Genomic DNA, 26,057 nt, shown 5'->3' with positions numbered 1-26,057 from the left:
ATGTAGGTGGTTCCTTCAGCAATATGGTCAAAATATACTGTATGAAATTCCCAAAAGCCATATTAAATACTTGTAAAAATTCCCAAAAGAAACTTAAAATTTTACTTAAATTACTGAAATAATGATCTCAAATACAATTTTAAGTAATACACCTAAAAAGAATTTTGTGTTTTAGACAAGGTATTATAATGGAGCTTTGGTTGGCCTTGAACTACCTACATAGACGAGGATGGTCTTGAACTCACAGATTTGCCTGCCTTTGTGCCTCCAGTCCTAGGATTAAAGATGTGTGCCAATACACCTGGCCAAAAACATAAGAAACTTAAAATTATGTTTCTACAAGTTTGCAGAGAGCTTAAAAAGAGACCCTTTCCTTTGCATTTCTCATTTCTCCCTTCTCATAACTCTCCACAGGGAGAGAGCCATGAACATGGCAGATTGTTGGAATAAAAAAGGGACTCGTCTCCTTTTTTGTCCTCTTTTCTTTTTACTAATCTCCACATTGGTGGGCCCCATATGGAAAATCAATTTCTGCTTCATCCTTGTAAGCCAGGTTTTATCTTTGTAAATACACCCTTCTTGTCAGAATCCAATCAAGCATTTGTTCTTTCATGGTGGCAAATTGTTGTCCTACTTTTGCTTTGGGCTGTGATCATTTGTTTCTATTTTCTACTGTGTCACGGGCATTATGTCACTGGAGATCTGGAAGGGCTGTCCTTTGTCCAAATCTGACCCTCAGGCAAGTCAAACTCGTTTGTGTAAGCTCTACAGAGGGGGATGAGGAGGCAGTAGTCCATCTGAGGCCCACCAGCCTTCCCGGAGGAGGAGAAGGAGGAGGAGGAGGAGGAGGAGGAGGAGGAGGAGGCAGAGGTCCATCTGAGGGGCCCACCACCCCTCTAAAGCACAGAGCTTGCCCTGCTTTGCAGCGGGTGGAGCACAGATCCGCAGGTCAGCACCTCTGCAGTGAAGTCTCCAGGCTCCATTCCACGGCACAGTCTGCATGAGGAAGTGTGTTGTAAGTTGATCATTATCACTTGCTAACCTCATGGCTTCTCCATCTTTAGAGATTTTTCAAATTTTCCACTGTCTCCTATCGCAGGAGTGATTCTCATCTTACGCCTATCCTTCCTTCCTTTCCATCGATGTTCAGTTATCAGCTAAGGTGAGATGTTATCGTGGTCACAAGCACTCCTAACGTCACAGTGGCTTAATAGAGCCAAGATCTGGTCAGTCCTTGTCCCAGGATGACAAAGCAGCCACCTATTGCAGTGACTGTTCCAGGGTGAAGAAAACGGAAGCCCGACGAGTCCCGTGTTGACAATCAAATATTCAGTCGCAAGTCACAGTCTTGGGATAGACAAATTGAATGGCCCCATCCACAAGGAGACCAAGCAGTAGAATCCCGCCCCTTGCTCTGCATGTGAGGAACCAGAGAAGTTCAGCAGCAACAGCCACCGTTTCATATTTTAACTAAGTAAATGGAAGATGGCGGTGGCAGTCAGTGCTTTTCCTCGTTGGCTTATTTCTAGTATTCTCATCCTAATTTATTTGAGTATTATTACATATAATTTACTTGTCCATTCCTCATATTATCTCTTTAAATTTAGTAAATATTTCATTCTCATTTTACCCATAAGTCTACATTTCCTCTCGCCATCTCTGTATCTATTCTCACTTCTCGCCTCAGACCTCTTTTTTTTACTAGATCTCTCTGAACTCCTGCCGTCTTTTCTGGATGCATCACACAACGTAACCTGTAATGATTTGACTACTGGGAATCCCACTTGCTTCTGCTTTTTATCAGTTGACTCAGAACAAATCTCTGTCTCACCAACTCCTTTCTTGATTCCAAATTGACTCTCCCACCCCACCCCTGATTTGACAGGTCTTCCACTTTCTTTCCCAGTGCTCAGAAGTGGTGTTTTCGTCTCTCTTTGATCCATTCTCTAATCTTTGGCTTCTCACAGTGATGTAGACCCCATACTCTTCCCATGAATCCCATCCGATGTGGGGATCAGATGACAGAGAAGCATGTGAAGCATGTGAAGCATGCTGGAGAATAAATACATGGGCACCACGTTCTCAATTTCTTTGACTATTTTTATTCTCTAACTTCTTGAACTTCCCATTTGTTTGTGTGGTTAGCCAGGAGCTAAGTGTGTTCTTGGAATTGTGCTTGTTTTCAAGGAAGACACAAATGAGATGTCTCTGCTCTCTAGGACATTATGCACCAGATAAGGGTGTCACATATCCGCAGTGAGGTAACTGAACCGACAGAAAGCTTTCCCTGGTATTTGAGAAAAGGGAGTATTGGTGGTGTTTTGGGATTGAGTGGAAGGTGTCAGAAAGATCGAGAGTAGAAACTGTCAAATCACACCGCCCCGGGAATAAGACATCGGGTGTTCTCACCTTCCTTTGATTGAACTTCTGGATGAAGACGCACTTGAACCTTCGCGCATCACTCCCTCACACCGTTCATCCTAGACGCTCTTGCGTCTTCTGTGGGCAGAGGACACACTGAACTCTGGTCAGTTCCTTGTCTTTTCTGACACCAAGCTCATCCTCACTCTTGTGCCTTTGGACTAGGAGTTGTCCTTGGGTAAAATATTGTTTTTACAAATCTTTCCATAGGTGACTGTCATGTTCTGTTTGTGGTAATTAGTGTTAGTTGTCAACTTGACATGGATCTGAAATAAATTGGGAGGCAAGCCTCCAGGGGCGCCCATGAGGGATTATTTGTCCTATAGGCATGACTGTCAGTGATTATGTTGGTTAGGTTAATTGAGGTATGAAGACCCATCTTAAATGTGGGCAACACTATTCCCTGGATTTGGCCCTACACTGCATTTGACATTCCCTGTTTCCTGAGATTAGCTGCCTTAGCTCTTGACATAGGAGTTCCCAACCTATGGTCTTTACCCTAGAGCTGTGAATTAAAAATCAAAACAAAAGAAAAAACACCTTCTCCTTTAATTTGCTTTTGTAGGGGTATCTTATAGTGTCAAAAGGACAAGTAATTAAGACACCCCTCAAAGGATAGTTCTCACAGAACTATCTTACTAGTACCTGGAACCTTCTCTACCACAATCCAACTCTTCGGTCAGTTGTTGCTTTTGAAAACACCTATTGCCGAGAGGATATTGCTTGTTCATTTCTTTATTGCCCATTTCCTGTTCCTTTCTCTCTCAGGATGCAAGCTCTTTAAAGGAAATAGTGTTGCTTATGCTTTGTACAACTCTCCACTCATCATATGTGCTAAATAAATCCCTCCTGATAGGATAGAACTGTCTAGAATCTAATATTTCTTTCAGGCACCATTGCCAAACCTCATTACTGAGTTCTTTCTTTTTAATGACACTTTTACTATATAGTGAATATTATAGCCAGTGGAATGTGAGTGAAAATGTAGAATGTCACTTCAAAGACTGCCTGATAAAAGTTCCATCTAGGATCATTCTCTCTCATCTTCTCATTATTAAATGAAGGACTCCAGTGATTCAAGAAAAGGCAAGCTCATGTTAAGTAGGCATATCTATTCCTGAATTGTGAACAAAACTAAACTGTGTGTGTGTGTGTGTGTGTGTGTGTGTGTGTGTGTGTGTGTGTGGTGTTACAGCTCTTAGAATTTTGTGCTTACCTATTGTAGCATTTTGTGATACTTACCCTAACCAATTAATGATAGTCCTCACAGATGTGCTCTGTAAATAGAACATAGCACCTTCTCTAACATAACCCAACTCTTCAGAGTAGTTGTTGCTTTTGAAAACACCTGTTATCTGAGAGCATACTGCTTGTTCATTTTTTTATTAATTGTTTCTCGCCTCTTCCTCTCTCAGGATGTAAGCTCTTTAAAGGAGAGAGTCACTGGAAAGCTAAACTTCTAGAATTTGGCTACACGTCCTTTTCTAACTCTTCAAGCACTATACAAACTATCAACACCAAATTACTTTGTCTTTTGAAAGGACAGTCATACTGTCCAAATTCTACCTCAATATCTACACAGTAGCATTATGAAGTTAAAAGAACATGAGTCTTTTAATTAGAAAAAGCTGAGGCTGAACTTCCGATCTGATCCCATGGAAACAGCATACAGTTGCACACCACGGGCCTCTCTGAACTCTGAATTCATCCTTTTTTATTAATGGAGGAATATAATACCCAACTCATGTCTCTGATGTGAAAGATTCAGTTTGAGACTGAACGTGACTGGATAAGTCAGATATTTCTGTTTTTCTCAGCAAATGCCTTTCTCTAGTCTACATTTGGGAAAGCCTCTGAATCCTTGTAATAAAGATTAGACCAAAGTTTTATCATCTTCCTCAATTTATATAACAGCCCCATATTTTCTTAGTGAATAAAAAAATAAAGGATTTGTAGCAAAAACTATCTCGATAAATGGTACTCTATTGTTACAGATGAAGCCATAGCATTACCAAGCTCTTCACAAATGGTTCAGTATAGAGCACAGAACAGGTGTTCCTAGGGCTCACTGCTCTAAGAACATCTCAGAACCCTGGGCTTCTTGCCCAGTCTGCTTCATGAACAGCTGATCTTTCACCAACTGTTTTGTGTACATGGGGATCACAATTCTAAAGGTACAAATATGCCAGACGTTCTGTCTAATTTCTGTGACTACAATGAAGGAGGGACAAGGACGTACATTGTCTGCCTATTCTACTTATTTTAAACCTGAGCTGAGTCACATAAATACAGCACAGGCCATATCCAGGTCCTGGAGGAATCACCTCCACAGAGTGACACTTGACAACCTTACAGGGTTATAACTAATACATTCATTTCCAGTGTGTAAACTCCTGATAATCAAGGATTGTGTTTTTCATTTCAGTCAAAATCCTACTAAATGCACACAATAGAAATTGTTGTGGAGCTCTGAACTGGTTAAATCATCTTGATGAATTTCTTTATCTTTTCTAATTACAGTAAGAGAATTATTCCTTTTCTTTTTTACCTTTAATGCGGTGCACTCAGATAAATTTTATGACTAATTGTAATGCTTCTTTAGCCATAGATTTTCTTATAATTACTTTCGTTCCTTCCTTTCACCTTGCTCCTTCTCTTCAGCACTGTTTTGTTATTCAACTCAAATTTTTCCTCTTATTTAAAGAGCTTCATTCACCACTCTAAAGTGCCTGCTGCAAATGCTGTGGAGAGCCTCCTGTTTTCTGTGCTTTCTAAAAGGATGGCTATTGAGTATCAACATTTTATTTCTAGTAATGTATGGTTAAGATACAGAGCAGGATGTGCTATGTTCTAGAAGCAACATACTATCTTCTCTACTTTAGAAAGCAGTTGTTGAGAATTTTAGTCCCCAAAGGAAACAGGAAGCATGATACTGAGATGCATGGGTTGTCTCAATATCATGTCTCAGTATATAAGAAATGCTTATAGTGTACTATGATTCAACATGTTTTGTCGTAGAGGCAGAGCTCAAAGAAACCATAGAAATTATGTAGACCAACACCATTCCTACATTTTACCTATGAAAATAGTGTCTACTTTTATTATAAGTATAAACATAAAACACAAACATGGAATGAAACTATGGAAATAAAGCCCCATAGACAAGGTTGAATTTTAAAGAAGGGGAGCATATGGGTCAGGAAAATTCAAGGAGTGAAGAATCATTTTTTTCAGAGTGTGCTAGAATAGATGGGTATCCTGTGAAAGATGAATGTGTAGTCTAATGCTGGAGGAGGGAAATAGGAGGAAATAAAGAGGAGAATAAATTGTGTCAGTAGTTGAATAATCTTGTGAACATGCTAAAAGTCATCAAATTGCACACTTTTGATAGATTTCATATAGATTCTAGTATATCTGTAGACACAGACACATACACACACACACATACACACACACACACACACACACACACACACACACACACACACACACACACACATTTATATGGAAACAGAAAGAAAGACAAATGTTACGAGTTTATTCCAAAGCCATGGCCCAGTGGTTTTCTTCTGTACCATTTTCCCTGTCATTTATTCCAGCAATAGTGATATGCCAAACATCACTACTGAATACTTTTTATTAACCACTTATGCAAAGGAAGGATCTGGGCAGGACAAATGATATGTTGAGACATTTTGGCAAATTAATGAATATGGTAATATTGGTTGATTGTTGTTCATTTTGCTGGGGAAAGTGGGGAAAGAAAAGGATGAGTTCAGGGATTAAATTTCATGCTTAAGTGAAGCATAAATAGTCCGAAAACCTCTGTCCTGTGTACTCTGAAGGAAACCCACATCTGCTACAGTTACATGACTGCCACCGCTGAAAATTAGACCTAGAGTTTCATCCTATTACCAGCTGAATTACAACATATTGAACTTCCAATATCACAGAGTGTTTAATAACTTATAGACATTGACCAGGAAGAAATGGCATTTGAGGAATGCTGACATGTGGGAGGAGCTTGATGTGGCCAAGGAAACAGAGTCACTATTATAATGAGTCCTTTTTTGTTACTGACAACAGCCTGTCCACTTCTAAGGAGGTTAATGCAGCATTTCTCAGGGACACTGTTGCTGTATAAGCAAGACAAAGTGTCCTCATCACCATTGCCCATTGCCACTCCTCTGCTACATGTCACAGTCAGTCTTTCCTGTCAACTTGATTGGATTCAGAGTCACTTAGGAGACAGATCTTTGGATGTGTCTGTGAAGTTTTTTTTCCAGAGAGGTTTGAACATGGGTGGCACCCTTGGGCTGTGGTCTCAGATGAGGTTATGATGCAATTATATTATAATCTCAAAAAAAAATTTAAAAAGCATTTACAGAAGGAGAAATTGATGTGAGCACTACCATTCATCACTCTCTTTGTTTCCCGGATGGAGATGCAGTGTGACCATTTGCTGTACACTTCTGCCATTAAGGTTAAAGCTGGCATTGTCTTCCTCACCAAGGTGAACTACACTCTCAAGCCCTGAGCACAATATGCCCTACTTTCCTTTAGCTATTTTTGTTGTATATCTCTTACACGGCAACCAGAAAAGTAACTAATACATTTCTAGACTTATATTTGAACTTGGGATTTTTGAGCTCCTAAAAATGAGCTACAAAATGTGATCTGTGAGGAGATGTGTTATACTTTGAACACCACTGAGCTTTTAACTTAGATTAAAAAGCCAGTCTAGTTTTATGCGAATGGAAGGTAGGTTATGGGATAACGGGATAGTAGTAGAAAGAAGTGGATCAGTTGTTGGATTAGGTTAAAATTATTGATTGGACCTACTAAGCAGAGAGTCACACTTCACATTGGATGCAGCTCAGCGAGCTAGAAGGGGATCTCAATGTTTGATTGGTTGAAATAGGGCAAATATGTTTCACAGTAGGTTAGAAAGACCATTTCTTCCTTGGTTTAAACATGAAGTTAAGATTCAAAGGCTTCAGAGATGGTCACATTAGAATAGGTTTGTCATTTAAGGCTACTCGCCCACAATTGGCATAGCACGTATATATATTGAAACACAAATTTATGAGAAGATCCTCAACATGCTCTATGGTGGCTGCTCCTGTAGGCCAGATGTTACAGTGAGGACTGCATTAGAAAACCTAAATACAGTGTGCATGATTGGATTCCATGATGGTTGGTCCAAAGACTGTGCTTACCACCAGTATTGATGTGAACACTGTTACCACAAAGGATGCAAAAGCCAGAGATGCAATTAGAAAATCTGACCCATGATCCTCGTTACTGGCTAGTTGGTCATAGTGTTACTAGAAGTAATACAGATAAAAAGCCAAATAAATTTCTTGATTTGAATGAGAAAAAAAAATCCAACAGTGAATTGTGAAGGTGGAAGACTGTATTTCTTTAATCAACGCTAGGACTTAAGCTCATTTACGTATTCAGAATTGCCTGAATGAATGGGAGGTCAGTGCTCCTGAAGGAAGTCCTCCATAAAGTATTAAACATTTATACTGGTAATCTTTCTTCAGTCTTTCCCAAAGAGATGGTAGATATTTACTAGACACTACAGTGAAAAATCAAACCTTTCAGAGACCACTGAGCTGACACTAATTCCTGCTGCGTAAAGATATCATTTTGGTTCACCAGCCAAAATAGAGGCTTATGGAGGTCAGGCCATCGCTAGATTTTTGGCTCAGGTCTATTTCATAGTCTCTGAACATATTTCATGATTACATAGGCATCTAAAGAATATCAAAGGAGACCTACTTAGTGTTTAGAAGAAACTCCACTGTTATTCCTTGACTGGAGGAGCAAGGACTAATATTATAGGAAAAGCCAAAAAAAGTGACTGGAATTGACTGTACATAAGACAATATTAAACTAAAACCAACAAAGCATTCAAGAAAGACAGTAGAGATTGTACCCACATGACGAATCACCAACCAACTTGACTGGACTGTGTAGAAAATGAGCTTGGTAGAATGACAGTGATCATCAAAATCTTAACCAATTGCAGTTTCTGTGCTAAGTATGTGTCCCCTGCTTGAGAAAAGGAAAATATCCCTGGGGCTGACGGGACCCACTACAGCAAGAAGTAGAGACCACTCTGTACTTATTGTAAGACATTGAATGATGAGAGGTGTAAAAAAAAAAATCTGATAAAATGCATTAAAAAATTCAGTGAAACATTGTGGGATAAATTTCTATGGAACATGTTGAGCCATATCTTCTAAGGCAAAGGATAAGCTGTTGTCTCTGAGCCATATTGCCTGGTAGATGCCATGGCTCTTGACGTTAGAAGCAGATAAGCATGCTGTTTGGAGAGTTTTGTAGGCACTTTATGTGATCCATAGTGCACGTAAACTTTTGGAGCAAATGCTTGACACATTTTGCGAATAACTATCCAAATTCCTTGTGAAGATTAGCTTCTGGCTTTCCATAGGCCCTAGTGGAGACAGATACTTGACCACAGGCCACCAAGTTGCTGTGTGAGCTAAGCTTCCCACCGTGAACTGAATGGTATGTCTCCCATCAAGCCAGGCACTTAAACATACACAACAGCACTCCATTAAAAATGGAAGGACTTCGTATGAAACTAGGTGAGGAAAGCACAAGGGAGTAAAGGAGGAGGCGAGTGAGCTGAAGGTTCCTGCATGCCATGATCTCCTCTCCACCTCCCCCACTTCTCCTGCACCCTGTGCTCAGGGAGCGCTCCCTTCGTTAGACTGACAGAAGGGGGCGAGGTGCAGATCGATGCACACACAGATGGTTCTGCTACCACCTGCAAGGAAACGATCAAAGCACTCGAGTCTTTTCCCGGGCACTTCCTAAGGAGAGCTGTGAAGGGAGCTATCCCATTGGGTAGAACAGTTTACAGTTTAGCAGTGCATCCGGTGATTTACTTTGCTTGGAAGAAATAATGGCAGGATATGTGGTTATACAACAATTCACGACCTGGAGACAAATGCTGGGATAGATGATCAGGAATTCGGATGGAATATGATTAGGACATTGTTGACAAGGACATTTTGGGAAGAAGTATATGCATAGATCTCCCTCAGTAGACAAAACCACATTTTTTTTTGTTCCCATCAATGTGTACCTAAGGATGATTTTAGCTGATGAAGGTTTTAATAATTGAGTGGTCAGGGTAATATATTTTGTGAACACCAGTAACCCACCAACTTCTGCAGTTATTCTCTCATTGCCTAGAAGATTGAAAAAGGGACTGTGAAGGTCTTCTAGCTGGTCTCAGGAATATGAACTTCCACTCACCGAGACAAGTCAGGCTATAAGCCAGTAGTTCTCAACCTGTGGGTCATGATTCCTTTGGGTTGAATGACCGTTTCGCAGGGGTGGCCTAACACCATCGGAAAATAAAGACACATTCCAATTCACAACAGTGCAAGAGTTTAATCTCTCCACGGCAGAGACAAATACTGAAGCCCCAACACGGCATCATTTTCTGATAATTGATGGCAGTTTGATTAAGTTGATTTGCTTTCTCATGGAAAGAAAGAGCATTTTGTCTCTATTGAAACAGATGCTCCAGATATTGAATTTGCTCCCCTGCATATAGGTTCTCCCCAAAGTATCAGTGGACTGATCCCAAGGCAGGTGGGCTGTATAAGGAAGCATGCTGAGCATGAGCCAGAGAGCAAGTCAGAAAGGTGTCCATAAGCAGCATTCCTCTGGGACTTCTGCATCAATTCCTGTTCGAGTTCCTGCTCTGTCTTTCTTTAACAATGGATTGTGACCTGGAAATGAAAGCCAAGTAAACCTTGCTCTCCCCAAGTTGCTCCTGTTCAGTCTTTTAACACCTATTCAGAACAGCAACCTACAACAGTATTCCAGACTAGATTGCTTCTAGCCAAAATTTTAGAGAAAAAAAAAAGTGTAACAATGGATCCATTGTTTGTGGAATTCAACGGCTTTACCATTTTTTTTTTTTTTTTTTTGAGGAATCCTGGAGCAGGTGGGTTGAAAGAAGAATGTAAGAGATTTTTGGTGACTCAATGATAATGGTAGCTAGTGGCTAATACTTTGCACTGAGTCAGCATCTACAGATCCCATATTCAGGATCAATGTTCACGGGATCATGAAACTGGGATGAAAGTCACAGTGTTACTTTTAGTGACTCACCAGCATTTATTTTTCTTAATGTCTTTCAAACTTTATGCTTTGGTGGTCCAGAGGTCTCACCTATAAAAGAAAGAATGTGCCAAAAGACGCAGCGTTGACCAAAGAAGGGTAAGTTATGGCTGCTAGCTGGCCTCATGCCTGAGTCAATAGGTGAAGAAGTGAACTACACTACTACAGTGAATGATCCTGGCTGCCAAGGGTCAAGTGGGTTAGCACCATAAACTGGAGAAACCGAAGAGGCGATCTCTTAGTACTACCGTTTGCTGTGGTTAGTCAGTGAAGTAGCACAACCCCTATCCAGGCAGAACAGCAAACGACTAGTAGCCTCCAGGAAAGGTTTGGTCCCCTTGCCCGGCAAAGAATGGTAATCAGTTAGGTACTTGCTGAAGATAAAGAAGTCCAGTGGGAGGAAATGGTTATAAGCACCAATTCTGACAGAAATAGGAATGTGACCCTCACGATTATTTTCTCATTTTGTTTTTCAAAATAGAGTAATACCATACTATCTTCATGGTTTCCAGCTTGCCAACTGCTTGGTCTTGGAGCCATCTATTTATTTATTTTTACAATTAACCTCTTTAACTACCTGCCTGTCTGCCTATTTACTTATATGGTAATTGATTACTCAACTGTTTGGCCTATTGATCTATCGACCTATCTAATAATTATATTTCTCTGAGGAATTGTGAGAAATACATTGATATGTTAATCAGTGCAGGGCTCTTCTTCTTCTTCCTTCATGTCTTTTTAATCTCTGAATTTGAGCAGCCAAGGCAAATAGTTCTCTTGTATTTTTCCCTCAAATCAGCCTGCTTTCTGGTGAGAGTAAATCATTTTCAATCAGAATTAAATGGCATAGTGCTGTACAACATGCTATTCTTATTTTTTTTTATTATAACTGATACTTGAATGTTGTATCTGAATGTCATAACATGCCACACTTATGTGGAGATCTATAGTTTTAATAGAAATGTGTCAATATTTTCTAATGTAAAGCTATATTTTTCATTTTAACTTTCTATCCATTGTTGTATACTTCTCCCAGACATACTTACATCAATATTTGCTGACTATGAGTAAGCCTTTATGGCTATTTTGGACCTCATATTTCTGTTACGACTTCATTCAAAACAATTTTGGTTGAAGAAATGAGCTTAGAGAATGGTATGGACTGTTAAAGGCAGTGAAAAGGCTTCAGTGAATAAAAAAAGAAAGCACCATGGTAAATAATCCACAGATGATCACCCACCCCAAGTCCATTGTCCTCACTTCTTCCGCCTCATTCACAGCTTAGTTAAAAAGGATGAATCGGCTCATCTCTGAGCAATTTTGTTTTTCATTGAGGGGCTAGAGAAATTCATTCTTACTTCTTCCGTTCCTCCCTCCTTGCCTGCATCTTCCTCCCCCCACCCTTTTTCTTTCCTTCCTGTGTGAAGTATTTAGACCTTCAGCAATACTGACGTCTTGTGTGCGTGTCAAGGCCGCGAGCTGATGCTGGGTGTCCTCGTCTATTGCTCTCCACGTTATTTTCTGAGCTAGGGTCACTGAACCCAGTGCTCACCAGGTAGTTAGATTGGAAGGCAGATGAGCTGAGGATCCTCCAATGCCACCTCTCTTAGCTCTACTGTCACCTTGCCAGGCTTTTACGTCCATGGTGGCAATCTGAACTCGGGTCTTTGTTGGCACAGGAAGCACTTGACCCACTGAGCTACCCCTAGTCTTGATTTTTCAGTTGAGCACTGCATGTAATTTCTTCAGTAATTTAGTCGATATTATGCACTCTGCTTGGGGTGGGGGCGATATCAGTAATAAATGGATGTGGGCTGCTGAGGACAGTTCACTGATTTGTTGCTTAAATAAGACAACACATGCATTATTACTCTTTGGAATTAACCGCTGAAGACTAGCGATAGATTTTCACACAATTTAATGCGCCTTTGGGCAGGCAGCATCTCAGTAAACCGTGCTGGTCCCTCAGGAAGTCACTGTGTGTACGCTGTCTCTCCGCTTGGAGGACAGCAAACTTTGTCGAACACAGGCTATGCTTCTACTACCCAGCCAGTATCTTCGAATCAATTTGTTTTGAGTGCTGGAGATTTTGAAAGACCAATCAGAATTGGGTCATTGAAAGTAATTCAGCTCTAATTAAAATGTTATTGTGTGGCCAGCTTTTCTAAAAATCATCTCCATCCTCCTAAAAATAAACCCCTGCTTCATAATTAGATAACAATTTTGAACAGAGATGACTGTGTTGATGTACAAAATGTGTTCAGATTTTTACAAATCACACGGATGCATGGGAAGAAAACATATCGATATATTAGCAGTCATCTTGATAGAGAAGTCATATTACTATAGTGCTTTCATTTATATTTATTCAAAGTCTCTTTGCCAAATCTATATTTTTACTATAAAAATGGTATGTGAGAATTCATGTTACAGTTTTTAAGTCCTAATTTAAGAGACATGCCTGGGCAATACTAGCCATATGATGATCGAAACTCTATTATTTTGGACCATATTTATTTTCTACTAAATAATGTTGATTTCTTTTCCCGTGTATTTCTTATCATGACTATTCCTACAGCAAAATTTGGACATTTATAGTATCTATAGTACCATATATATGCGCATATATGGTAAATATCTTCTTTTGGTTCTTGGGAGTGGGTAGATAAGCCTACGATCTTTTCCCTAGGTAGCAAGGAACAAAATTAAATTTTGTCCCTGAATTTCTCCTCACTCTGCTCTTTGTACAGTCCTCTGAAACACTGCTGAGTGGTTATCCAGTGGCTGGCACTGAAACACAGGCCAGTTGAGTAGAAGCAGCTTTAAAAGGCAGGCTGCGGTGAAAATATGTCTCTTTGAATCCTCCAAGCTAGGAACTACATTTAACCACACACAAACACAACCATGGTAAGGCTATTCACTATCCATAAGTATTTAATACCCTTACCCCCCCAAATCAAACAGATTAAAATTACTCAATGTTGAAGGAAAATGAGAAGAAATAATGTGTATAAACCTTCCATTTCCAGTGCAGCATGGTCATTATGGGTATGTTAACTGGTGGGTTTTATTGTCACAGATGCATGAAATTTGTTATTGTATTTTATTATGAGGCATGAAACCCTATGCTAAATACATGATACACATGAGGCATGTGTAGAATATATCTGTGTATATGCACATGTAAATACTCGTTTATGTCACTGACTACAATCCTGAGAAATTTTGAGCAGTAGGGAACATCAAGATATCTCAAGACAGTGTGGCTGGCTCAAATCAAGGCTTTCCCTCCTGTTTTGGGGCTTTCGCAAGTTTTATTTTCCTCTCTGTGTGAACTACAGTTTCCTTTTTTAAAAAAACATAAAGTAAGAATTATTGGTGTATTGAAATTCATAAGATTGGTGTAGAAGTTAAAAGACTCCATAAATCTAAATATTTAGGATAGTGTCTTAACACCCAGGAGACACATTTGTGAAACTTCTGTCTCCTCTGAAGAATATAATGAGATGCCTATTTTTATCACCAAGACTGAGAAACCAGCAACCCCCAAAACTCTAAAAGATATCAAATGTTGGGATTTGTTCACTGCACAGGAAAAGTTAGGCAGTATCACATTGTTTCACTAACATTACAATTAATATCACGCTATCAGGATCACTCTACAGCGAGTCTTTGTAAACGAGAGGGGAAAACCGAGAGAGTTAAGTTAAGAAGAATCACAATTGATTGAGAAATTTGCTGCCTCTGCTTTGTTGCTATTTACAATTTCTTTGTTTTGACTTACAAAAAAAGTTATATGATTTGTACTATGTGGCCAAAATAAACACTGCTAACACAGATAAAACACATGTGAAACTTTAGAATTCATTACTGCTGTAGTTCTCAGTATTCCACACTAGGTCCAGTTTCTAGCCGTCATGTTGTAACTGAGTTTAATCACCGTGTGACAGCTAGCAGAGTTGAGTATGGAACCTGGAACAATATCAAGAGACTCCAGAACCTGAGTAAAAAGCCCAGTTCCTTTTGAACCAGGCTAGGTAGGTACTAGAGATTGGCTCAATTTAAAAATTTCATAAATCACAATCCCTTTTCTTTGCGAGGGTAGGACAGCAACTGGCTTTTAAGTAGCCATGGAATATTTGAAGTGCCCTTACCAAGCCTGATAGCGTCATGTGTGGGATACCTTCCCCCAAGCTCTTGGTCAGAAGTGTCTTGAAGAGCCCCCAAACAATACAGGCTATCACCACTGCTCTTGGTTGCTCAGAACTTGGTGGCTCACCACTATTGCTGAATATACTAAACACTTTTGGTCACGGGGCATGGAGAAATCAAGTTGGTAGTGACCAGGACAGTTTCTCCATTCTGCTAGCTTTCATAGTACCAGAAGGTGCTTTGCAGGCTTCTGGGCTGGAAAAGTCACCCACAGTCTTACCTACGTGTGAAGCATGTGAGCTACAAATATGACCAGTGTGGCAAGGCACACTCATAGGTGAAATAGTGGGGTGGATGTGATGGGGAGGGGGGGTGGGATAGTGATATGAACTCAATGCGGACAGACAATGGCTTTGGGCTTGGAGTTAAGGCTTGGTTCACAGGGGGAAGTGCATATAAATCTGACCACAAAATAAGCTTCTTAAAAAAGCCATTTATACGTACAGCAAACACTGGATTTTCTAAGCTGGACCTGTGATTTCTTTCTGTTTGATTTTCCTCATTGTCATCATGGGTAAATTCATGTTAGAAGGCAGTCCTAGTCTGGTTTTACCACATTTACAGGTCTGAGGCCAGAGAGCAAAGGAGATCAATAAGAAAGAAGCACTTTAAGGAAAGACTGGATAAACTCAGTTTACCACAAAATTGCGATTAATAAGCATGATTTTCTTGATTCCATGCACAACCCTATCTGATACTTTCACCCAGAAATCCTGTGCTTGCAGCAGTGGATCCGTTCAATTTCAGGCAGCAGTAGTGTTTGAAGAAGGCACTTTCTGTGTTTACTCAGAGCTGTCTCGATTCACCCTCTCAGATTCACACCCCACTGCACCAAAGTCAGCAGGATCTAACGTCTAATTTACTTATACGTATGGTGAACTCCAGTGCCAAGGATCACGCATGGCCATTGCCCTGTTTCAAATATTCATGAGTCTTCATGGCCCAAAATGCATTAAAGGCGGGAAGGATGCCAACAACACATGGTCTCACGGTCTTTCCAGGCACGAGGAGCCTTCTCAGATCGAAGGAGCAGGATGCTAAAGACTTCAGACTAAGCTGTCTTTGTGAGAGACGCTCACAAAAGGAATGCCAACTTGTACACCCTGCTCCAATTACAGAGCAGCCAACAGAGAACACCAGAGGCTCACTCTTGTGACCTGGGGATGTCAGGGCTGCTCCTCTCCTGATTCTTTTACACTGCCATCGATCAGTGGCATTTTATATACACACACGGTGTGGTGTTTCAGTACTGGAAGCATTGTTGATGCTTTCAGAGACCGAAATGAATGGGTACTGAGAAATTAACAGCATTTAAGCCAGTGTAATCTTGCTAATGGAGGCTGTGTGGCATGGGGGCAAGCGTTACAAAAGCAACATTAAAGTGGTGAGGAGCTGTAAATCAGGCACATAGAGCAACCCCCGGTAATAAGGGAGGCTCTCCCTCCAGTTGTTTGCCAATGGCTACACCTGCTTTTAAACCTGTGCTCTTGCTCTTGATCTGGTCCGACGCTCCGGAGATATTAGGCGCTCAGCCAGTTTCATACCCAGCCATCCCTATGATCAGGCCCAGCTATCAACGCACTTTTTAAAAAATACATTAAATCAAGTATCAACCCCAGGGCTCTGAACTACTTTTGACTGACAGGACCAGCAAAAGTTCCAGGCTAATTACTTCTAAGGACTAGTTCCCACTGCAAGGAGTTCCTACTGACCTACTTTGGACTCTCTGAGATAATTTATCAGGTAAGATAATTAAAGGAATATAAAGCGGTGTCTAAAATGAACCAAGTATCAGAAATATTTGCTGAAATCGTAAGTTCTTATTCCCACTGCTATCAGCTGGTGCTTTATTACTTTGCAATGAGTCAACTTTCTCTTATTTAGAAGCCATTCTTCTTCTGTATAAATTATATTTGCAGGATATATTTGAGAGTCTCTTTGATGTTTAAATATATAAGTTTTGATTTTTTTCAGCGTAGTTGTAAAGGGAATGATCTTTTAAGTCCTTCTGTGTTTTTTTCCCCCTTGAACTCCTCCCACGCAGGAGCAAGGCGTCTCTTTCTCCATGCCCGTGATATCAGTGTTTCTACTGTTCTCAAGTCTTTTTAAAATTCTTCTCTCATATATTATATCCCAATCACAGTTTCCATCCCCTCTTCTCCCCCAGCCTCTCCTCCCCACCTCCCTTCTCCCTCAAATCTACCCCCCTCCTTGAGGGCCTCAGGAAAGAGGAGGCCTCTCAGGACACCAACCAAACACCACACAACAAAATAAGCTACAATAAGGACACGCACGTGCTATCACATTGAGGATGAACGAGGCAACCCAGTAGCAGGAAACAGGTCCCACCAGTAGGTAAAAGAGTCAGAGATAGCCCCCGTTCTCACTGTTAGGAATCCCACAAGAACACCAAGCTATTCAGCCACCAAATATAATGCAGAGGACCTAGGCCAGACCCCTATAGACTCCCTGATCTCTGTGAGTCCCCATGAGATCCAGTCAGCTGATTTCGTGGGCCATGTTCTTGTGGTGTCCCTGACCCCTCTTGTACCTACAATCCCTCCTCCCACTCCTCCACAGATTCCTTGAGCTGAAGTCTGTCTTTAATAAAGGACACCTCTATTCCAGGAGTGGGTATTCCACAATGTGGGCAGTTTGTCTTGCTTGAGTTTTAACTCTTTCTTTCAGAAGTCGAATCCTTTCTTACACAAAGGTAAATACCCAGAGCTGAAAACATTTTTACAGCAAAGGTCTAGCTTTCCTATTGAGATAACTGATTATTTTCTAATTTTTACAGTGTTGATGTTTTCATAAAAAGAAGGAGGCAGGAAAAGAACGTCAAAATAAAACCACAGTACATAACACTTTGTCTTCCATTAGATTATAAACCATCTGTTCCTTCAGAACACAAGCGTTAAATATCATGTGACTAGCATCACAGCCTATCAACACCATCTTCTAACTATTATTTCTGACCTCTTATTCCACTTTCTTTTTCCCTGTTTCTTTAATTTTGTTAATTCCTCATTTGCGGTGTGTCTTGCTCCTTAACTCAAAACCCCCTCTAACTGTGGAGATTTGATCAGCCGACTGCACTGGATTATGGATGCTAACAAAACATTTACCTTCCTCAAGGGAGATCTTTGAGGAACTAGACCCAAGTCCATGGCAGAATGAAAATATTCATAACTTAGACCAGGTTTAAAGAAAGATCAGGATTAATTCTGTCCCTTTGTGTATGTGTTCCAGGAATAATGGCATTTGTCATTAGTAGTACCTAGTTATTATTTCATAAAGTCACAAAAAAGAAATTTGTATGCATGAAACTGTGTTTTAGTTGATGTCAAAGGAGAGCCTATCACAAAATATTGTGCTGTATTCTTTATTGCTACACAGCCCATGAAGAATTTTATGTTTGCAAGGGGATCCAGCCATAGTTCCGTCCCAAATCAATAGTGCCAAAGCTCCCCTGTTGTCATGAGGATTCTGCAGAACAGTATGGTCAGATCACTCCCTGCACACTAACTGTCTTACTTTATGGTCTCTCTCATTCCATGCCTACTTAACTTCATTTATTGCTTTGTTCTCATGTCCTTCGGCTGTTTCCAATCTACTGCACGGGCAGAACAAACACAATATGTTAACATACAAAGATATTTAGGTAAATGAAAATCAATGCACTGGTGTCAGCACAATCCTTTATTGCTTACCTTGGACATTTCAAATACGTTCTATTTGAACATTAACAACTTTCCCTCTGTCTGGGAAGTATAATGATGTTCTTGGCTCCCTGCCCCTGAAGTCTCTAATCTTCACAGCTATGGCCACTTAGTCCCCATCTGGAGGTTCAGGCTTATCCTGAATTTTGGAACCGATCTTGTCTCTAGGCTGGAGCGTGTAAGATATCTTAGCCAAAAGTTAACTGATCCAGCATCCAGCCAGCCTTCGTGTTGATTTTATTTTTGACCTTGCAATTTATTATTCCAATTTAAGCTATGTTCCTTCTACCTCTGGTCACCAAGGCTTGGTCATCTAAGTCAGGTTCACTAAGTAGACCTGGTTTAGTCCCTAATTCATTTTCCTGCCTGATGCCCAATTCCTGGAGGCTCTGCCCTGTCCCCCTGTCTCTTTCATAACAAAGCTATTTCTGAAGTCAGTTTGTCATGCTGGGGCCTCATGGACAACTGCTATTTCTTTCTGATGCCACTAGCCTGGCCCAGAAATCCTTGAACTTCATTTATACCATGAAACTGAAGTTTGCAATATACAAGAATTAGCACTCTCCTGGCTTGGATGTTTTCCCACTGCCCATTACAAGTATTTTCTGAGTCATCAGCTCTAACCCACAGTCCTGAGGAGTCACTGTGTATACATTGCCTACAATCTGGCAATTTCATTATTCTAGGCAGGGCAGCAAAGAAACATTTTAATTACATCTTTGATTGAATTGTCATGCCAACACCTTCTGCCTACATTCACCTCATACCCCATCTTGTCCCTGCCACTTAAACACTTCAAAAATTAAATTCTTCTCTATAAAACAAAGTAATCTGTATAGCTATTTTGAAAAAAGAAAAAACCCCTGAGAAAAGTGTGTACAAATGATAAAACACATAGTAAGCAATCCAAAATTCCGAGGTAATTGTAGTGGGTGGCTGTTTGAGCCGTGCCCTGAAGCACCATCCCTAGTGCGGCAACTTCAGCTGTTACACCTGCCCATGACCTTGAGGTACCTGCCCCTGGGGTGTGGCCACAGGGACCCTTAAGACCTGGGATGCACGTATGCTCTCTTTCTTGCATGGTTTTGGATGCTGAGATCTTAGACCAAGCTGTTCGGCATGGGACATAGCTCAGTTTTCCCGGACCCTACAATAAATCTCCTGTGGTTGTGAGTTTACCCCCAAATAAATTCCTTTGATCATTAAATAGACTCCATGGATTTATCCCAATAGGTAATGGTATAATGCCATGTCTTAAATTCTGTACTTGGAGAGTGTTGGTTAAAACTGACCATTATAAAGAGAGATGGGAGAAAGAAAGTTCTTTTAAAATCTTCTGTACCAGCAATACATGCTCTTAACTGCTGAGCCATCTGTCTAAGCCCCCTCTATGTCCATATTTTTTAAAAGGAAAGCAATTGTCAGCTTAAAAAATGATGGGAAACTAGAAATGAAGTCAATGATTCTTTTAGTCAGTCATTTCTTTTAAAGTAGCATTTCCATAAACATTTAAGAAATTTCGGAAAAGTAAAAAAAAAATAAGTCCCACTTCACTGAAATTTGGATTCATTAAGTTTAGGGTTGAGCTAAAAAGTTGATATGTTGAAAGAATCTCAAAAGAAATTCTGGTGATCTCCCACATTTGGGACCATGAATTTATTAGCATCAGAATGTTCAGGATGTTCTTAAGAAAGCATGCATCCATTTTCCTGAGGCTGCTTCAGCCAATGCGTGCACCACAGATGCATTCCTAGCTGTCCAGTCGCTGAAGGTGTTTGGTGTCTGAAAAGCCGACTGATGTCTACTTTTATGAATAGACAGTAATTCTGTCTGGTTACATACTGTACAAATGTAAGTGTCTCAGTTTGCTCAGGTGGTGTCTTTTCCTTATTTCTGCATTAAAATGTGTTATAAGTCCCTAATGTTTCACTGGTGCCAAATGTATCCACTTTGTTTTTATTTAAAATGTGTTCATTTTCTTTAGAGAAACTCTTTCTACTCTTAGAGGCTTTATCAAAATGAGTGTTGATAGCATTTGGTAAATAGTTTACATATTGAAGAAAACAAATGGTTTTCTGTTTTCATCAAAGAAATGAAGTGCACGTAAAAGAGAAAAAATGGGGGAGGAAGGGAGTGGAGGATGGGAAGGAGGGAGGGATGGAAGGAGAGAGCAGAGGGAGAAAAGAGAAGAGAGAAAGGGGGAGGGAGAAAGACATGGAGAGAGTTAGGGAGAAGGATGAAGGGAGAAGGGGGAGGAGAAAAGGGAGAGAAGAGGAGGGAAGGGAAAGACTGAATGCTTTCCCCCTATCCAGGCACACTGGACTCTGTTTCCTTAGGCTTTATGTACTTTACTAAATGACCAGGACCAATGTACTCAGATGGTTGAGAAGGCTAAATGTTCCACACCCATTCAAAGTAATGCAGACTATCATTGTTCAGCATATGCTTATATGAGAAGATGAATACTCTGTAGAGAAAAGGAGAACCTAATGCTGGAGGGCATCCCAGTGTGTGTGTGTGTGTGTGTGTGTGTACACGTGCATGAGAATGTGTGTGTATTTGGTTTATGTGTCTTGTTAGCTTGGCTGTGGGTAGTCATATGTGTCCTCTCTTAAATCTTGATTACTCAGACCCACAATGCTAGAAACTGTGTTAGTAATTGCTGTGGTTTGAACATTCTGTCAATATATAGGCTCAAATTCTTGACAATGAATTGCATTAGAAGAAATGGGTTGGGAAAGGTGGTTATGTCATATATACTGAATCCTTATTAATTAATTAACTAATTAATTAATCCTTCTATAAAAGAGGACAAGAGAAATCCCTTGCTCCTTTTACTTTAGGCTACACCAAGGCCAATGCTGTCTATAGGAAGCAGACTCTAAGTCTTCTCCAGGATGGATGTTGAACTTCCTAGGCTCAAGAAGGGGTAAAATCCATTTCTGTTGTTTTCAGATACCCATTGTCTGGCATTTTTGTTATTGCAACCTAAAGAAACTTAGAAGTCATCTGTTGTTCCTAGATGACATCAGAGATATTTAAGTAAATCTGATTTCCCTTTCTGTCTGGTAAGACTGACTTGGGTCATCAGTGATGGTTCTGTTTCTTATGCAGACTTCTGCTTCCCTCGCCCACCTCACAAGTTGGCTCCAGCAACTTTACAGAACTTTCTTCTTACTGCCTTTGAAAGTCAGAAGGAAATGAAAATACCGACAACATGTTCCTTGAAAGAATAGCTAATGAATAAAAATAATAATCTCTGACATTATTTTAAGAAACCAAAGCAGCATCTTACCAGACATCCTCAGCATCTTCATCACACTCTGCCCCGAACTGGCAAATGTCACACGTGGAGGTCTCCTTCTGACTGCTTTCTCCAGAGCCTTCGTGGACTGCGGAACAGAAACCACACATGAAGGGCATGCAGGAAGGTGTGGACAGTATCGACGATACTGGGAGAATTCTCTGTCAAAGCTGCTACTCCCCAATGGGATCACCTTAAAAGTAATTTAGAATGGTCTATACTTGGAGGAAAAATCCAGTGAATATTTGTGAAAAGTATTTTGCATCTTCTTATTCCTAAAGTTCACATTTTTTTTCATTCAAAGGATTACAATCTTAGAAATATTGGATGGGTCATCTTTTTAGATAGTTCCATTTCTCTCTTTGCCTGTACGTATTTACAAAGAAAACATGTTGATTATAAATATTTAGAAAATAATTTAAAAACTTAATGTCATATTTAATTTGTGTACATGTGTGTGTGTGTATGTGTGCTTGTGTGTTGGGGTGCCTATAGCAGCCAAAAGAGAGTATCAGGTCGCCTAGAACTACAGTTACAGGTGAGTCACCTGATGTGGAGCTGAAAATTGAATTCTATCTTCTAGAAGAACAAAAAGAACTCTTAACTAGTGATCCATCTCTCCAGCCTCAAACTTTATTATTTTTTGCAGGTTATCTTGAGTTATGAACATAAGTTGTTTTAAAATATTAATGTAGGTACTCATTATTATTGATATTGGTCTTTTACCCTAGAGTATAAGTATGAAATTGGCAAAATGTAGACAAATCACAAATTAGCATCTCAAAATCAGCACAGAATGATGCAAGAGAGAAAGAAAAAATTCTAGGGACTGGATTGCAAAGACCGAGCAGCACGTCTGAAGTGGTGGGCTCAGTGAACACAGTGAGCTCAAAGAGAAGGGAGCTTTGCTTGAAAACGAAAAAAATTGAACGATCAAACTACTGCAAAGACAATCAGTTTCCAGGGACAGAATGCACACTTTTCAACAGTGTTCAGACACCAAAGTGTCTTTAAAGAACCCATCGGTTAGAGATCACATGATTTCAATAGAAAAGTGTGTAACTCCTCCATGGACCTCACGACCATTTTATTAAAAAGCAATTGATTGACACACACTTTTGGTCCATTACACCCAAACATTTTTTTTTTAATTTTACTACCAGTTCCCATTTTTCTCATCACTTCTTTTTTGCCTATCAATGAATTTTTAGTATTTAAAAAGGTAATCCTCTTTCTTGATTTTAATTTATTGCTGTGAATAAAAATTATTTGGTGAATAAAACACAAACACAAAGGGCCCAGGACGCCTGTAGGAGAGTTCTAATTCACAGCTCTGACAGGAGACTGAGAATGTACTTCTAAAACAATCAAGTTTTTTCTTGTGCCTGATTATGTATCCTGACGCTTTCTTTCCATTTTCCCTGTGCCTAGTAGTCTTAACTTGTGTTTAAGTTATGAGTTAAATGGGTCACACTACCTGGCAAAAGCATTGATAATATTGCTTTTAACCTAGATATCCTAGGGAAAAAAATTCCCTCTGAGCTTTTGAGGAAGAAGGAACTTAACTCTGATAAAAGAGGCAGTACTTACATCAACCTCCCTGACCACTCTAGTACAGAAAGACCATTAGAGTGGACCATGGGGATGGGAGGGAAGCTGAGGCCTTACCTCAGGGGAGACTGAGTGCTGAGGCTGGTCTCTTTATTATTATTTATTCGCATCACAGAAGCTGCTAATGGGAGTGAACCTTTTAGTGTTAGCAGGATTAGCAACTCCCAGGCTACAGTTTCCCATCACTCAGGAAACATACCCCAGTGAAGGGAAGGCGCTTAATGATGAGTGGTAGCACTTAAGGGCAGGCCCTTCTTTTCCAGCAGCTGAGATCCTGGGTTAGGGATCCAACCAGGATGGGGGTGGGAAGCATTGCTAACTCAGCAAGACTGGCCATGGCAATCTTACCCGAAGCCATGCTATACTCCATGAAAGGGAAGTTTTTGGTAGGAAAGACATGTTTGGAATTTTTCTCACATGGAGAAGTAATTCATAATAAGATGTAGTAGTGCCCTGTCACTAAATACATGGGAAATAAAATGCTACACATGAAGTCATCCACAAGAAAGCTAAAAGAAAATATTCCCTTTGTACCAGAAATACCTGTTTCACTTTTATAACACATAAGCAATTAAATCAGCTCACTTCTATTAAACCCCAGAGACCGAGGGCTCTTTAGTAGGGTTGGCCTCAGAAGCTGTGATAGATTTTATTTGTTCACTTATTTATTTGTTGGTCTTGGACATACTGAATTAATGGCATAGTTTGAGGCTGAAGTGTGTGTATTATAAAAGCCAACAACAAAAATAAAGGCTTAAAACCTGACCGCTGATTAAGACTCTGTCTGAGTCAATGCCTGGAAGACTTCAGCAGTCCTACATTCCAGCACAAGGCTTCCAGCCCTGGAAATGCACAGGGGCATCTGAGGGGTGCTATTAAAATCCAGATACTTATTCAATAGGTATGAAGATTCTGCATTTCTTACTGCTGGGGATACTGTTCCACGGACCACATGTTGAGGAGAGAGAACAGCACCATGCATCATTCCAAACCACAATGCACAACCTATTAGTGGTCGGTGAAACTAAATGGGCCAGAACCAACCTTTTTGTAGCTATGTAACAACCTACACTAGACTAGACAACGTCGGTGTGTCTTATTTAGCAAGAATGAGCTTTATTATATAACACTGCTCTAGTCATACATACATTCTTGCATAGAGGCTGAAACGTGAATTGTAATTCTCAGTAAAGGTCACGGTCACACAAGCTTGCAAACCACTGATTTAGCACCTGTTACAAGCTCAGTAAATGTGCACTACATGGAACTGTATCTTCTTTGCCTTCTTTCTACATGACCAGAAACAGGATGGAAAGGCTGTGTGCTTAACTTTTGGTATCCATATAATGATTATATGGGAACAAATCTATTTATCCCAGAGGCTTATCTTAACTGTGCATTTACATTTTAAGTTCTTCATTTTGAGCTGCCACGTGGAATGATTATTTAATTTTATTTAATAGAAATAGGTTTTAACAAGTGGATGAAGGGAATTTATGGGGCAAGAGGGGTGAAACTTATGAAGATACTGGCTATTTGGTACACTATTCTAGACTGGAAACTTTTTTATTCCATTTAAGAAAGTTTAGAAGTGGAGATATGTAAGAAGATATGTAATCAGATCTACTCCTTCTAATCTCCCTGCCCTGGTGGCTTCTTCCGAAGGATAGTGACCTTCCTTTATCCCCACTTTGTTTTGGCTCAAAACAGGTGTTTATACCGGTCCTACACATTGACATGGTTCCGGAGCCTAATTCTCCACCTGCCTCACTGTCACATGTCCACTTATAATGCCCTTAGCACAAGGGATGGAATATTCAAACGGTTTTTCAATGTCTATTTTGTTGAGAACCTAGCAGAAATAGACATTTAGTGACATACTCAGATTGTAAGGCAACTTTTCGAGTTTGAAGAATGCTTAGAACAGATTTTAAGGGTGGCCTGGGGAAGGGTAGGGATGGGAACAGGAGGGATCAGGTAGATGAATGATGGGCAGAGGGAGAGAGAACTGGGGGGCATTTCTGGGGCAATGTGGAAACCTAGTGCTGTGGAAACTCCCTGGAATCCACAAGGGTGACCTGAGTGAAGACTTCCAGTAATGGAGGCTATGGAGCCTGAACCTGCCATCTTCTGTAATGAGGCAAGGTTTCCAGTGGTGGGCCTGGAACACTAGCCCAGTCACAAAACCTTAGACCTGCCTGCAAGATGTGCTGGAGTAAAGGTGTTGCAGAACTTGTGGGAGTGGCCAATAAACAACTGGCCCAACTTGAAGGCCACGCTACCTGACAAGGAGCCCAACCCTGACGCTGCCTGGAGGTCCAGAAACCAAAAGCTGGATAGCCCAGAGACATAGGATAAAAACAAACACAACTAACAGAAGAAAAGTCAATGAAATGATTCCTAGTGTTATTCTGCTGTACTCATAGATTGGAGCCTAACCCATTTGTCGTCAGAGAGGCTTCATCCAGCAACTGATGGGAGCAGATGCAGAGACTCACAGCCAAATATTAGGTGGTGGTCTTGGAATCCTGAGATAAATAGAGGGTCAGAGTTGTTGAGAATACCATGAGAACATGGCCCACAGAATCAACTAAGCGGGGCTCGTAGGGGCCCACAGA

General features: G+C 40.4%; 1 protein-coding gene across 1 annotated transcript in view; it reads right to left on the bottom strand.

Moving 5' to 3' along the window:
• Tmeff2 (transmembrane protein with EGF like and two follistatin like domains 2) overlaps positions 1-26,057 on the bottom strand; it is a 262,558-nt gene that overhangs the window by 97,476 nt on the left and 139,025 nt on the right. Inside the window, exon 5 of the mRNA XM_028886531.2 lies at positions 21,820-21,916. Coding sequence (XP_028742364.1) covers positions 21,820-21,916 — 97 coding nt within the window. The remainder of the gene's footprint in view (positions 1-21,819; positions 21,917-26,057) is intronic.

The sequence above is a fragment of the Peromyscus leucopus genome, chromosome 13 (assembly GCF_004664715.2).
Source record: "Peromyscus leucopus breed LL Stock chromosome 13, UCI_PerLeu_2.1, whole genome shotgun sequence".
Lineage (NCBI taxonomy): Eukaryota > Metazoa > Chordata > Mammalia > Rodentia > Cricetidae > Peromyscus > Peromyscus leucopus.
This window is presented reverse-complemented; position numbering and strand designations above follow the sequence as displayed.